Raw genomic sequence first — 16,029 nt, 5'->3', positions numbered from 1 at the left:
GACAATGTGATGAAAGTGTCAGTTGCTCAGTTGTATCTGACTCTGTGACCCCGTGACTCTGTGATTGGAAATGGCAACCCACTCCAGTATTCTTACTTGGAGAATTCCATAGACAGGGGAGCCTGGTGGGCTACAGTCCATGGGGTCGCAAAGAGTCAGACACAACTGAGCGATTTCCACTCCCAAGGAATTCTGATGTGCTGTAAAGTCTGAGAACCAATGTCCCAAAGTGTTCCTACTTCAGTGAAGTTACACCAGTAGCTCTGAGCACATGTCCACCCAGGTTTTGGTCTATGTTAGCTTTGAAACGTGATATCTTAGTCTTTGGGATCAAGGCACTTAAAACTTTTTTGTTTTTTAAATGGTTAACGCTTTAATAATAGACTGTGTTTTTACAGGCAACCAATTAGCAGACTAATGAGCCATTTAAATTTCTTTACTTAAAGCCAGTATTCACAAAAGGTTTACCCCAGATGCAGCCTCGTACTGACGACCAGGACTACGTGCAGATGTCAGTGAGCATGCCACCAGCATGCTGTGCTGTGTGTCAGTGAAGCGAGGCCCCCCGACCCTGAGCCCCGGGCCCTGGCGAACAGAGATCAATGATTGTTCACCGGAGGCACTTAAAACTTTGAGTTACCTTTTTTCTTGGCTTTCTGAATGTCAGAATTTCTGTAGCATACTATTTTTTATTTAAACTTGATTATGTGGTTGATTTCAGATTCATGAACACGAATGTCTTTTGGGACTTTTGTTGACCATGGGACTCATTATCTGGGCGAGTAGGGTGGCGAGGAAGCGTGCCCTCCTCCCCGTCTCTCGCTGTGGCCTTTTCTGTTCTCGTTTCCGTGGCTGTTGCCTCACTGCTCCATTGACAACAGCGGCAGCTGTTGTCATGGAGCCAGTCTGCCAGCGGGTGAGACAGCCCTCTGAGTGTGTGAATCAGCCCGACTGGCACCATCTCCTTGCTGAACTGCCTTCTGCTTTTTATGGAGCACATATGAGTGTGTGCCACGAGACAGTCAGGCTGCCCAGCCCTGCCCGCACTCCTTTAAACAACACACTTTCCTAAAAGTCTGGTAGTGAAATGAAGTCTTAAAAATGTAAAGCAGAAACCAAGGTGCTTTCTGCTATGGGCAAAAAGGTGACAAAAACTTAAAAAGCAGGACGTTAGAATGTTGGTTATCCCAGCACTGGTTATGTGAGTAATCCTACCTAAACAATCAGGCTTTCCTAAGAAAATTAAGCAAAATGCACGGTCAGGAGAGGTCAGTGACTTGAAATACTGAGTATTCTTGTGTCCCTTGTAGACCTGGAGAGGAAGGAGCAGGAGTTAGAGCAACTGAGGATGGACTGTGAACACTTCAGAGCCCGCCTGGATTCCTTGCAAGCAGACAGCGTGAGGGAGAAGAAGGTAGGATGCTCACCAGGCCACGGGAAGCGCCCGAACCATGCTGTGGCCACAGTCTAGCCCTTACGCCTCAAGGCACTGTATTTTTAAATGTATTTATTCTGAATGGGTTGGAAAACAGTTGATCATTTGGTTTTGATAACCATGTAACATGGAGGCTGTCTACTTGGTGCCTTTCGATAGGCACTTGCTGTTAATTTCTGTGTTAAAAGACCAATCCATGTCATTAAAATTCATAATATAATAATCCGGAAACAATCATGCATGTAATGATTTGTAATCAGAGTTAGATATGTAAATAGAAATATCTGTAATTAGGAGGTCACTTCTGATAGTTTGGAAATAACCAGTTGCATTTCATTTTAATATTTGGGAAGACTAATAATATTTCTTAAAAACTATACATTTTCTTTTCATGGAATGAGTTATTTCCTCTTCTGTAAAGCTAGAGCTGTTTGGCCACTTCTGCTGAAGTTTGGCGCTTGATTGTACTTTTATTTTTGAACAGTATGGTAGAAACTGGTGACGCCATCGAGGACGTGCTGTTACCTGTGTTACCTGTGTGCTGGGAGGTGTCGCGACTGTCCGTGCGCTTACAGGTTTCTGCAGCACTGCTGGGTCAGCAGGTGCTGTGAGCCTGGAGAGATGGTGGGAGCCTGGCTAGGTCCCACCGCCTGTGTGCTCAGCTCCGCCTCACACCTCCTCCTTGTGTGGACGAGTTCTGAGTGTCTGTGGCTAAAGTGGAGGGTTCCCCAGGCTGGTGGATTTTGTATAGAGTTCATTTTTTCCCCACAGTGCTTAATTGTTTATTTATCAAGAAAAACTGTTCCTTAGCCCAGATATTCATAATTTCATAGTTCAGGAATACAGGTAAGTGACAAACTTGCATGGAACTCAACCCAGAGACATTCCTTACATTCCAGAATCACATTGCACTCTGAAAGATAGCAGCCTTCCTCGTTGCTGCAATCTTTTATGGAATATCTGTAGAAATTTCTGCATATGCCTCCTTTTGTGGTTCAGCCAAAGCAAGCTTACAGAAAGCTGCAACTCCCAGGGTTACTGCGAGTGCTCCAACAATGTGAGATTGCAGACGCTTGGCCATAGGACTGTGTGTCTAAAGTTTCGTCAAAGAACTGGAAGCCCTGGTAGTATTTCTCCTTGACTGCTCAGTAATGACGTCCTTCCAGACTGATAGACTTTAATATCAAGTAAGTAGGGAAGACCAGGGAAAGGGTTTCAGTCTCAAAACTGTTAGGTTGTGTGTCACTTATCGAAAGCTGACTTTGTAGCTCAGTCATACTCGATTTAGATCATGATAGACTAAGATGGATGCATGATTAATTTGTCTGGACCTAAAAGTTTCATTGTCTAAAAGAAGTTGACCTGCAGGATTTGGATAAATGTGAACAATGCAATCCACTGGTTCAGTACTCCTTAAAATGCCGGGACATCTTTGCTAAGGCTGAAGCTTAAATTGGGCAGAATCTTAGATATCTTATTTCTTAAATTGATAAACATAGGAAAAAATACATGTTTTGATGTCATTTTAGATGTTATGCTAAAAATAAGCCACCCTGGGAAAGTGCCAAAATAAAGGACAAATGGCTGCAGTGAAGTAGTGTCAGGTCACAGCATGGTTCTACCCAGACACTTTGACCTTAGTTAAAATGTGGGCATATTTTAGGTTAAACTATTTCCAGTTAAGTTTCCTGTTTAATAGTCCCTCCTGTTTAACAAGGGTGGGAGGCTCTACGAGTGTGCTGTGATAGGGCTTGTCTCTTCCTGCTGTAGGGAGCTGGCCGCTGCCTTTTCTGCCCAGGGCTGAACAGATCGTGCAGCTAGACTCTGCAGGCTTATTTTAGAGTTGAGGAACCAGGAAAGAATGCAGGACAGGATCCTGAATTAGAGCATTGCTGGTAAGACTTCAGTCTGGGGGAAAGTCATGGGGAGAATGCAGACGTCACTCAAACCAGCATGTAAGGAAAGACCAGAAGTCAGAGTGTGGACTCAGAATTCTAAAGATGTGCGCTGACCCCCAGAGCTTAGTTCCAGGGACCAGCAAAGCTTGGCTTATACACCCTGTTGAGTTGTTGCCTCAGTGGGGTCAGTGGAGGAGCCTCGATGGGCATTGATGTGATCTAGGAGGCGGGCTGAGAGAGTTCTGGCAGTGGCAGCCTTTGAACTTGAGAGAAGAAACAGCCAGTAAATTGCTGGGGGATATCTCTCTGAATGACTTGGAAGGTTTGTGCTGTTGTTATAAAGCCAGCTGTGGCTTCCCACCATGTCTCTGCTGGCTGAGATTTTAGTACCTGACTGTGCTTCCCCGAGTGTGTGTGGACCGGTCACAGACAATGGACAGAGTCCCCGTGTTCCCTCCAAGGAGCTGCGTGTTTGTGGCTTACTTATGGCTTCATTTTCGGTGTGTTTTCTTAGGGTGGCATCTTTCATAGTAAACCAACTTAAATTCAGACTGCTAGTTTTGGTTTATTGTTGCTGTTCAGTAGCTCAGTCATGTCTGACTCTTTGTGACCCATGGACTGTAGCATGCCAGGCTTTCCTGTCCACCAACTCCCAGAGCTTGCTCAAACTTATGGACATTGAGTCGGTGATGCCATCCAACCATCCTATCCTCTGTTGTCCCCTTCTCCTCCTGCCTGCAATCTTTCCCAGCATCAGGGTCTTTTCCAGTGAGTCAGTTCTTTGCATCAGGTGACCAAAGTATTAGAGTTTCAACCTTAGCATTGGTTCTTCCAATGAATATTCAGGGCTGACTTCCTTTAGGATTGACTGATTAGATCTCCTTGCAGTCCAAGGGACTCTCAAGAGTCTTCTCCAACACCTCAGTTCGAAGGCATCAATTCTTCAATGCTCAGCCTTTTATTGTCCAACTCTCACACCCATATATGACTGCTGGAAAAACCATAGCTTTGACTATATGGATCTTTGTAGGCAAAGTAATATCTCTGCTTTGTAATACGCTGTCTAGGCTTGTCATGGCTTTTCTTCTAAGGAGCAAGCGTCTTTCATGGCTGCAGTCATGAAATATAGTTTTGGTTATCTATATTTAGTTTTTAACCTGTTAGGAAAGAGTCATTACTTTTCTGATAATAAATGGGAAGTTGTTGCAAACATTGTATATTATTTCAGGAAAATTTTTAAAGAAGAATTAACTGATAATATAATTCAGTTAAAATCAGAAATGAACCTCACCAATATCACAGTTTAAATATTCTCCCATTTAAGGACATTTGGGTTATTTCCTTTTTTTTTTTGGTATTGTGAATAAAGGTATTATGAACATCTGTATGTAGGTTTTTGTGTGAATATATGTTTCCATTTCTCTGGGCTAAATGCCCAAGAGTGCAATTACTGGGTTGCATGGTAGGTGCATGTTCAATTTTGTAGGAAATTACCCAGTTGTTTTCCAGAGTGGTCATACCGTTTCATATCATCACCAGGAGTACTGAGTGATTCACTTCCTCCACATCCTGATTATCATTTGGTGTTCTCACTTTTTTATTCTAGCTGTTCTGATAGATGTGTTGTAATTTTTAATTTGCATTTCCCTGTGGGCTAATAATGCTGAACATCATTTCATGTGCTTATTTGTTGTCTATATATTCTCCCCTATACAATATCTGTTTGTGTCTTTTGCCCATTTTCTAGTTGGATTTTTTTTAAACTGTTAAATTTAAAGAGTTCTGGATATATACTAAGATCCTCTATGACCCACCTCCTAGAATAGTGGAAATAAAAACAGAAATAAACAAATGGGACCTAATTAAACTTAAAGTTTTTGCATGGCAAAGGAAACTATAAACAAGATGAAAAGACAACCCTCAGAATGGGAGAAAATAATAGCAAGTGAAACAACTGACAAGATTAATCTCTAAAATATATAAGCAGCTCATGGAGCTCAATACCAGAGAAACAAACAACCCAATCAAAAATTGGGCAGAAGACCTAAAAAGATTTATCCAGAGAAGATATCCAGATGGCTAATAAGCACAGGATAAGATGTGTTTTCATCTCAACATTGTTCATTATTAGAGAAATGCACATTAAAACTACAATGAGATATCACCTCACACTGATCAGAATGGCCATCATCAAAAAATCTACAAACAATAAATGCTGGAGAGAGGGTATGGAGAAAAGGGAACCCTCTTGGATTTTTGGTGGGAATGTAAACTGATACAGCCATTATGGAGAGCAGTATGGAGATTCCTTAAAAAAATAGGAATAAAACTACCGTATGAGCCAACAATTCCACTACTGGTCATATACCCTGAAGAAACCATAATTGAAAAAAGCACATGTACCCCAGTGTTCATTGCAGCACTATTTGCAGTAGTTAGGACATGGAAGTGATCTAGATGTCTATCGACAGATGAATGGATACAGAAATTATGGTACATATATATAATGGAATATTGCTCAGCTATAAAAAAGAACACATTTGAGTCAGTCCTAAAGAGGTGGAGGAACATAGAGCCTATTATACACAGAGAAGTAATTCAGAAAGAGAAAGACAAATATTGTATATTAACACATATATATGGAATCTAGAAAGATGATACTGATGAGCCTATTTTCAGGGCAGCAGTGGAGATCCAGACATAGAGAACAGACTTTCGGACACAGTTGGGGAAGGAGAGGGTGGGACAAATGGAGAGAGTAGCGTGGAAACATATCCATCACTACTTGTAAAGTAGCTAGCCAGTGGGAATTTGCTGTATGTCTCAGGGAGCTCAGCCTGGTGCTCTCTGACAACCTAGAGGGGTGGGGTAGAGTGGGGGGTGAGAAGGAGGTTCAGGAGGAAGGGGCATATGGATACCTATGGCTGATTCATGCTGGTGTCTGGCAGAAACCGACACAATGTTGTAAAGCAACTATCCTTCAATTAAAAATAAATTAATTAAAAGGTAGAGTGTTCTTGATATATTCTAGATGAAAGGTGAGTGTTATTGTGAATGGGATTGTTTTCTTTTAGTTCTTGATATCATTGTACAGTTTGTACAGCCCTGTGTCAGGGCATATCTGCCTGCAACCGCCAGATGTGACCACAGAAGACAGTTCTGATGGTCATTCCCAACAGTTCTTGTTGATCTTACAGAAGAGCCAAGATAACCAGACTAATCACAGTGCATCCTGCTTCAGTTGTGAGAAAAGCTAGAATTCTGAAGGAAAGGCTGTGAATCAGTGTTTGCCTATGTCACCACAGCTTGAGTGGCTGAAGTGCACATTTAGGAACCAGGCTTCTGTCCTGTTGAAGGCAGATATTAAAGACCCAGAGTTAATAAATCACATAAAGCAGTTTTAGCAAGTGTCCTAGGCTCAGGGAACATTCTTCTCAAGTAAATATGACTGTGTGGTAGCTCAGATGGTAGGGAATCCTCTTGCAGTGTGGGAGACCTGGATTCGATCCCTGGGTTGGGAAGATACCCTGGAAGAGGGCATGGCAACCCACTCCAGCATTCTTGCCTGGAGAATCCTAGGACAGAGGAGCCTGGCGGGCTACAGTCCATGGGGTCTCAAAGAGTTGGACATAACTGAGTGACTAACACTTATTGAGTCAGGAAACCTCAGGAAACATGGAAGAGTGACACTGGCTTTGATGGTTGGGGAGGGCAGGAAGGCCCACATCAGCCAAGATTCTCCTGAAGGTGAACCTTTAGGAATGCTTGTGTGGACAGAGGCAATGTCAGGGGGACGGCTGCCTTGGTAAGAACCCTGGCTGACTGTTCCTTTGGGGGCTGTGGGAGACTGAGAATTCTGGGTTTCATCTTCCTGTGACTCTGGGCTTAGCTTGCTGGATCAGGGCACGCCCAGGAGGCCCTTCCTCCTCACTCCTCTCCTTCTGTTCCCATCTTTCCTACCTGGTCTTGACTGTGTCTCCTGGTGTTTTTACCTTAGAAATACTTCTCTATGAGAGAACTTCTGTGTTGGCTTGTTACTTTCTTCAGGTGTCCTAGTCGGTGCTGTCCTGGGTATATTCACTGGGACCTGAGATGCCGCATTTCCATCCTACTTAGAAGAAGTTGAATTCATGTCTTTGGCAGTATCTATAAACTCCAATTCAGGGGCATGTTCTTAGAGTGTTCTTTTTGCCCCTGCCCTTAAAAGAATATGGGTTGCGCCCCACCCTGGGCTTGTTTTCATTGGCCAGCTGTTTACTATATCCCGTGTTCATTTTATCTCTTTAAGAATGTCTTCAAGAGGGGGAACGCAGTAGAGGTGCCCTGAGGCCGCAGCTGTCGGTGTCTCTGATCTCACCCTGTTTTGGTTCCAGGAAAAGCTGGCTCTCCAACAGCAGCTGAACGAGGCAAAGCAGCAGCTTCTGCAGCAGGCTGAGTACTGCACGGAGATGGGCGCCGCGGCCTGCACCATCCTGTGGGGCGTCTCCAGCAGCGAGGAGGTGGTCAAGGCCATCCTGGGAGGGGTGAGCACGCCGCGGGGCGGCTGGGCACGGGAGTCGTGCTGCTGTCACGCAGAAGGCGCCGTGCCTCTGTTGGGGCGCCCGCAGACTAGACCCGCTTGTTTTGCGCGCCAGGTAGTTGTGGAATCCCAGCTGTGCAGGGCCCGCGGTAACCTGGACCCGGGGTGTCAGATGAAGGGGTGAGCGCCCTTCTGCCCCAGAGTCTGCATGGTGTGGTGGAGGCAGCTCTACTTCAGGATTGTTACTTAACATCTGTGTGCATGTCGCAGACTGTAAAGTGCTTTTACATACCTTATTTCCAGGGGTAATATAATAGTTTATTGCCTGAATGTTATATATTATTTTGTTGTTGTTGTTTAGTTGCTGAGTCGTGTCCAACTCTTTTGCAGTACCTTGGACTGTAGCCCACCAGGCTCCCTTGTCCATGGGATTTCCCAGGCAAGAATACTGGCGTGGGTTGTCATTTCCTTCTCCAGGGGATCTTCCCGACCCAGGGATCGAACCTGCGTCTCTTGCATTGGCAGGCAGATTCTTTACCATTGCACCACCAGGGAAGCTGTTATGTTATTTATCATATATGTATATATAAGATAGATGTTAATAGCACGTGCACACACATGTCAAGGAACTTCACAGAGGAGGAGAGCTTTGAAATGATCCTTGATTCACTGACACAGCAGCAGTAACAGGAAGTGAGGAGGGTGGCTCGGGAGGAGAGAAGGGTACTCAGGCCTGGAGTGAGACGCAGGGACAGTGTGTGTCTCCTGACACAGGGTAGGGGTTAGTGTGTTGATGGAGCAGTCTGGGACAGATTCCTTAAGGCCTCTGGGACAGGATTCCTTAAGGCTTTTTGAATGAAAAAGTGACAAGAGAATTTGGGCAGCTTAACCTGACAGTGAATGAGGATAGAGGGAGGGTGAGGCTGTGAATGTGGAGACTGGCCAGGAAAACAACATTGGAACCGCCCCTCCCCGATCCCCGCCAAGTGATAGAATGGGGAATGGGAAGTGAGAGAGCTGTGTGGTTGAAGGCAGGACTGGTGACAGGATGGCCTCCTCAACCAAGAGGATGATAGATGATAGCCCAGGAAGACTGTGCTCTGACTCTGGGGGATCGTGTGGTCCTGAATGGAAATAAACACCCAGGGTGGATGGTTGTTGGGAGGGCCAGTGTAGTACTTACTCATCACTTGTAGAGATAGAAACGGTGGAGGGACTAAGTGTATTTTAAAGTTTATTGAGCTTTCTTTAGGTATAACTTAGGTATAAAATTCATTTATTGTCAGTGTACAACTTAGTGTTCTTCAGCTAATTTTTGGAGGTGTGTAATATCTCCACAGTTCAGTAAGGATATCTATCTGACCTCATGTAGTTCCCTTGTGCCATTGTACAGGCTCTTGTTTTCAGACTGTTTCTTAGAACTCTGCCTCCTCCTCCTCCTTCCCCCAAGGAAGTGTTTTCAAGGCTCTGTGAACTTGGAAACTTTTTTTCTGGGGAATGAAGACTTAAATGGGCTTCCATGCAGGAGACCTGGATTTGATCGCTGGGTCAGGAAGATCCCCTGGAAAGGGAAGGGCAACCCATTTCAGTCTTCTGACATGGGAAATCCCATGGACAGAAGAGCCTGGTGGGCTACAGTCCATGGGGTCACAAAGACTCTTAAGTGCCAGATGAGCCTGTTTGCTGTCTTTTATGTGTTGAGGTTTCATTTAAGATTTTATTTGAAAAATAATTTCTGCCAAAGGTTTGAAAACCTCTGGTTTCATGACTAGAATAGATAACCTATTTTTCTGGTATGTCTCTAGTATATTTTTGGGTGAATTTGTTCAAGTACTTCTGTCATTGTATAATTTCAAACTGTTTCCCATATATATTTTTATTTTAGTATGTCAGTCTTCAAGGTAATTTTTCTACATGCCCCAAACTTCTTTTTCTCTTGATCTTTTCAACAGGAGGTTTTAATGAGGGAATAGATTTTAAAATATTACTTCTGTAATTAAAACTGGAGTCTTTCTTCTGTGTCCTACACTTTAAAAGTGTTTTCCTGCTGGTAGCCATGAAAGGTTGTGACATTCTCTTTCCTAAACTTTCAGGATAAAGCTTTGAAGTTTTTCAGCATCACTGGTCAAACAATGGAGAGTTTTGTGAAATCACTGGATGGGGATGTTAAGGAGCTGGATTCTGATGAAAATCAATTTGTTTTTGCTTTGGCCGGAATCGTAACAAGTGAGTAATTCCCTGTGAACATAGTGACTTTCCGGAATGTATTCCAGAGCAGTGATCACAGTCAGGGTGTGTGCGCATGAACACCTCTGGTTCAGATAGGCTCCTGCCCTGGAGACGCTGACTCAGTGGACGGGGTAGGGACCAGGTGTGTGTTGTGGCGCATCACCCGGGTGATTCTAAGAAGTAAGCATCAGTGTGTATGAGCAGCTCACCTTAGGAAACAGGATGGTGGTGCATGTTCTGTTCAGTTCTGTATGTTGACAGAAGTCAAAACTGTATGTTTAGCTCCTTGTTGTTTGGCATCATCGTCATTTACTTATATCTTCCTAAAGTAAAAGCCTTAAGCAGAGCTTCAGTTAGGCTCTTGCTCTTGTTGTGCTGTTGTAATTAAAGAATTCCAGAAAATCTAAATTGTCTCTTTAGTGAATTTTCCCCAAAGATTATAGTTATGATTAGATAGAATTCTAATGGCAAAGCTGCTGTAAGGGATAAAGCCAGATGACTAAATAATTAATGCTAATATAGTGGAACGTGGTTTATACTAGTGAGTATTAAGGCTTTTTGTTCTGAAGTCAGTGAAATAGTTATAGTGCTGTGACTTACTTTTTTATGTTGTTCTTTCATCTGCTGTATGCTATGCTCCTCTTAGGGTGATTCTCTGTTCTTAAATAGAGGGGAAATGTTATTTTTCTTCATCTACTGAAATCCTAATGCACTAGATCTCATGTAGACAATTTCTTCATAAGCCCTTAAGAGCCGGTGATATTCTTCATGGGCAGATGTTGAGACCCGGGTGTTGTCCAGTCCTGATTTGGCCTGGCACTTTGTCTGCTGGAGGACGGCCTCATGCACTTTCATCATAGCCTCTTCAGCTGGTTGAGGCTTGCACTGCTCCACCTTCTAAAACTGCTATAAGATATCTTTTCTTCTTTTCTTTTTTAAATAAATACTTACGTATTTGGTTGCTCCGGGTCTTAGTTTATTTATTTGGCAGCACATGGGATCTTTAGTTGGCAGTGTGAGGGATGTAGTTCCCTGACCATGGGTGGAACTTGGATCATCCACATTGGGAGTGTGGAGTCTTAGCCACTGGACCACCAGGGAAGTCCCTGGGGTCTCTTTTTTAGCAGAATGTTTAATACTTGCAAGTTTGATGATTAGATTTTCTGCTGTTTGCAAGTGACTCCAAAGGTCTGTGATGTATGTGACTTTCCATTCTGCTGAGTTGTGATTTTGAATTGCTTCAGTTGCCAGCTGGTGTGCAGTGGTGAAGTCGTGGGCCAGTGGGCAAGGCCAGCCTGTTGCTCAGCAGACAAGCTCAACTTGGCTTTGTTTCTCCGAGTCTGGAGTGGCTCACTTAGGAGCCCTCACGAAGAGTCAAGAGTGGGCGTGTCTGCATTCCACTTACAGGCTGATGAAAATGATGAAATGTTTACGCGCTTGTGTTGGTGTTTACTGCCGCTCTCCTGAGGCCTCAGGGCCTTCCGTGTCTCAAATACCAAGACTGTTCCATGGGGAGTAGGCAGTACAGCAGATGCCCTGGTTAGCTGTCAGATACATCCTCTGCCTTCTAAACTTACCTGCGGGAAACTCGCCCATTACAGCTTTTTTTTCACCTTGTTGCGGTCCTGCAAGTTTTGACAAATGCATGCAGTCACGTTACCGCCGCAATGAAGATGTGGAAAAGTTCCATTGCCTCCCTCTTGTCTCCCCCTCCCTCCTCCTTCCTTTTGCAGCCAGCCCCTCTGCCCACCATCAGCACCAAGCAGCTGCTTGTCTAGCAGTTTGCTACACCTTTTAGCTGAATTTTCCTGGCTGGCCTGTCTGCTGTCCAGTGTCCACCCTAGGGGAGCACGTGCAGGCCTCCCATTTCTCCTTGTAGCCCCTGCCTTTTCTTATTTTTCCTGTCAGTCGGTTGATTCTGCAACCTCAACTCTGATGTGTTCAGGATAAGTTGTGATTTTTCAAATTATCTACCCGCCTCTTTTTAAAGAATGGAGGTGTCGCTCTCTTCAGTTTACTGTGTCCTAAGCAAAAGCTGGCTGTCAGAGATTGGTTTAAACTGTGAAATTTAGTGGATTTTTCTTATCCATGGTCACTGTTGTTAATAATAGATTAATAGCAATACAAAGTATGGATTTTTAGGCCCAGCTAGCCCACTTCCCGGGATATCAACTCTCTGGACTTTATTTTCCTCATTATTTTTATAATGCCTGCTCAGTACCTTACACATTGTTGTGCATGTTACTGAACTATGGGTAAGTGGTAACATATTGTAACCCAGGGTCCTGTTTAACATAGGGTGTGTGATTGTTTTCTATAACTTTTATAAATGGACAAATAGAGAACTTAAAAGAAGATGGCAAATTTTTATCACAACCCTGTGAAGGTTAACTTGCTTAGCTTAAAAATGAAAAACTTATTTTTCTGAGTACCTTTTCTGCTTTTTGACTATTTGGAAGTCATAATTGCACTCCTTGTCTCTAAATTCTGGGTTTATTCATTCAAACAGTCTTAGGTAATGATTGTTGTTTAGTCTTAAAGTCGTGTCGAACTCTTTTGTGACCCTATAGACTGTAGCCCACTAGGCTCCTCTGTCCATGGGGTTTCCCAGGCAAGAATACTGGAGTGGGTTGCCAGTTTCTTCTCCAGGGGATCTTCCCGACCTAGGGATCGAAATCCTGTCTCCTGCACTTGCAGGCGTATTCTTTACCACTGAGCCATCAGGGAAGCCCTTAAGTAATGATTAAAGAATCAAAATTTCTTTCTTTTTTTTTTTTTGCCATGCCTCACAGCTTGTGGGATCTTTGTTCCCTGACAAAGGAGGACCCAGGCCCAGCAGTGAGAGTGCTGAATCCTAACTACTAGATTGCCAGAGAACTCCCCCAAATTACTTTTTTGATTGTTGATAATCTGTGGCAGGACTGGATTCAGCTTATCTGTCATGGATGTAATAGTTGCACAGAGCTTACAGCAGCATGCCTGTGTGTCAGTGACCAGCGCTGCTTCTGGCCCCTCTGTGCGTCTGCCTCCTGATTCCCACCCTCACGTGCTTGCACTGACAGGGGAGCAGAGTCCAGTTCCTCTTCCACCACTGACCAGCCCTGTGCTCTATACACTGTGACCCCCAGCTTCGTCTTCTGAAAAGAGAGGCTTTGGCCCCCAGATGAGGATTAAGGTCTGCCCCAGCCCTGGGCTGCGGTGCTTTGAGAGAGGCGGCTGTGAGCCTTGCCTCTTGGGTCAGGTGATGGTCTCTGAGGGGCAGTTGGGCTCCCCTGTATGCCATATCTTTGAGTAACTGTCCCTAGAACAGTGTTTCTCAGCCTCGGCAGTGAATTCTCTGTTTGGGGGTGCTCTTTGCACTATAGAGTTTAGGAGCATCCCTGCACTCTGCCCTGAGAGCCCAGGAGCAGCCCCAAGGCTGACAGCCGAGAGTGTCTCCAGTGGTTGCCAGGTGTCTCTTGGCGCAGAATTGTGCTCCCTGGCCACTTGGAGAACCACTGCCCTGTATCATGGCCTTCACCTGTCTTGTACACAGAAAGTTTATGATAATCTGGGGTGTTAGAGGTAATTGCAGAGAGCTATTTTGAGAATCTGAAGCCTGTTTTGGTTTCTTTGTCCCCTGGGTGTGAATCTGACATGTTTGATGTCGTCTATCTATATAGAGGTCTTTCTAATTCAGGAGAATTTGATACCTATTATCTACAATATCCAGTTAATCACAGACATTTTCTTAGTCATCTTTCAGTGGTTTGTCTTGGATAATTGGGGATACTTTGTAATCTCTCCTTAGATAATGCCCTTCCTTCAGTTGACAGAGTGTGACCAAGATAAGGAGCTGTTTTGTGGAATTGGAGTGTTTCCTTGAAACTCATGTCCCTTTTGTAGCTGACTCAGTTAAAAGATAAGCACAGGCAGTTCAGTTCAGTCCAGTTGCTCAGTCGTGTCCGACTCTTTTGTGGCCCCGTGAACCGCAGCACACCAGGCTTCCCTGTCTATCACCAACTCCCGGAGTTCACCCAAACTCATGTCCATTGAATCGGTGATGCCATCCAACCATCTCATCCTCCATCGTCCCCTTCTCCTCCTGCCCTCAATCTTTCCCAGCATCAGGGAGTCAGCTCTTCGCATCAGGTGGCCAAAGTATTGGAGTTTCAGCTTCAACATCAGTCCTTTCAATGAACACTCAGGACTGATCTCCTTTAGGATGGACTGGTTGGATCTCTTGCAGTCCAAGGGACTCAAGAGTCTTTTCCAACACCACAGTTCAAAAGCATCAATTCTTCACCACTCAGCTTTCTTTATAGTCCAACTCTCACATCCATACATGACTACTTATAGCCTTGACCAGACGGACCTTTGTTGACAAAGTAATGTCTCTGCTTCTTAATATGCTGTCTAGGTTTGTCATAGCTTTCCTTCCGAGGAGTAAGTGTCTTTTAATTTCATGGCTGCAGTCATCATCTGCAGTGATTTTGGAGCCCCCAAAAATGAAGTCAGCCACTGTTTCCACTGTTTCGCCATCTATTTGTCATGAAGTGATGGGACTGGATGCCATGATCTTAGTTTTCTGAATGTTGAGCTTTAAGGCTGCTTTTTCACTCTCCTCTTTCACTTAAGCACAGTCAGTCTTAGAGTTTTCCAGATTGATGGAATGTTAGAGGAGGACTGTGAGATTGAGGACAGGAGGAGAAGGGGGCAACAGAGGATCAGATGGTTGGATGGAGGCATGAACTCAATGGACATGAGTTTGAGCAAACCCGGGAGATGGTAAAGGGCAAGGAAGCTTAGCATGCTGCAAAGAGTTGGACATGACAATAGAACCTTTCACTGATGGAGTTCTGGGATTATAGTTAATTTTGTGGTTGTTTCTTGAATCATACATAGTATGGGCAAATGATATTCAGATTGGTTGTGATTGGTGTGTAGGAGAATTTTCTAGGACTCTAAAAATTTTGCTTCTGTAGTGCCTTTTCTTTATCCATTTCATTTACAAAATAAACGTCTATCCATTAAACTTTGCAGGAGCTGTGTCCCAGGGAGAGGGGATGATGATGGTCTCAGAAGGACAGTTAGAGATTGGGAGAAACAGAAGGTGCTGGGAATCTGTCTTTCCTGAGAGTGCAGTTGAGTGTTACGGGAAGGAATCTGAACACATTGAAAGAAAGGAATTACACTTGTAGATGGGCTGTTGGAAAGTTGGGGGTTCTGCTTGGAGCTCTTTAATTCATGGTGGGTCAGCAGGTGATAGCATCTGGCGGCAGTGGGGCTCCGCCAGTGTGGGCCTGGCCCTCGATTTTTCTGTGCCTGGGTGCCCTAACATCTGCACACATACTCTTCCATGGTGGGAGTTCTTCTAACCCAGTGAAATAGGTTGAGCATCTTTTCGTGTGTTCATCAGCCATTTGTATCCCTCTTTGGCGAAATGTCTATGTAAGTCCTTTGCACATTTCAAAATTACGTCATTTGTCTTATTATTGAGTTGTTAGAATTCTTTGTAGATTCTAGATACCAGTCCCTTATCAGGTATATTATTTGCAAAATTTTTCTGTCATTCTGTAGTTGTCTTTTCGCTTTCTTGGTAGTGTCCTTTGAAGCACAAAAGTGGTACTTTTTGATGATATCCAGTGTATTTTTTTCTTTAGTTACTTGTTTTTTTGTTGTCATATATAAGAAGTCATTGACTTAATTCAAGAATGAAGATTTACCCCTGTGTTTTCTTCTAAGAGTTTTATAGTTTTAGCTCACACATTTGGCTCTTTTATCCATTTTGGGTTAATTTTGGGTTAATATATGGTGTAAGGTAGGGATTCAGTCTTTTTTCTTTGCAAGTGGCTATCCAGTTGTCCTGGCACCAAAATTCAATTGTCTTGATCTCATTCTTTAAAATCAGTTAATCATAAATTTGAGTGTTTATTTCTGGACTCTCACATCTACCATTGATCTGTGTT

At 43.9% G+C, this 16,029-nt stretch overlaps 1 protein-coding gene across 6 annotated transcripts in view; it reads left to right on the top strand.

The window, feature by feature from the left end:
• HSF2BP (heat shock transcription factor 2 binding protein) overlaps positions 1-16,029 on the top strand; it is a 79,335-nt gene that overhangs the window by 13,815 nt on the left and 49,491 nt on the right. For 5 of the 6 annotated variants that reach the window (XM_065942442.1, XM_065942441.1, XM_065942444.1 and 2 more), the window contains 3 exons: positions 1,311-1,414; positions 7,707-7,856; positions 9,946-10,078. In XM_065942442.1, the coding sequence (XP_065798514.1) occupies positions 1,311-1,414; positions 7,707-7,856; positions 9,946-10,078 (387 nt within the window). The remainder of the gene's footprint in view (positions 1-1,310; positions 1,415-7,706; positions 7,857-9,945; positions 10,079-16,029) is intronic. The other variant, XM_065942445.1, reaches the window with a different exon arrangement.

This window comes from Muntiacus reevesi, chromosome 8 (genome assembly GCF_963930625.1).
Source record: "Muntiacus reevesi chromosome 8, mMunRee1.1, whole genome shotgun sequence".
Classification (NCBI taxonomy): Eukaryota; Metazoa; Chordata; class Mammalia; order Artiodactyla; family Cervidae; genus Muntiacus; species Muntiacus reevesi.
Note: the sequence above shows the minus strand (reverse complement) of the source record. Positions and strands in the feature narration are given on the sequence as shown.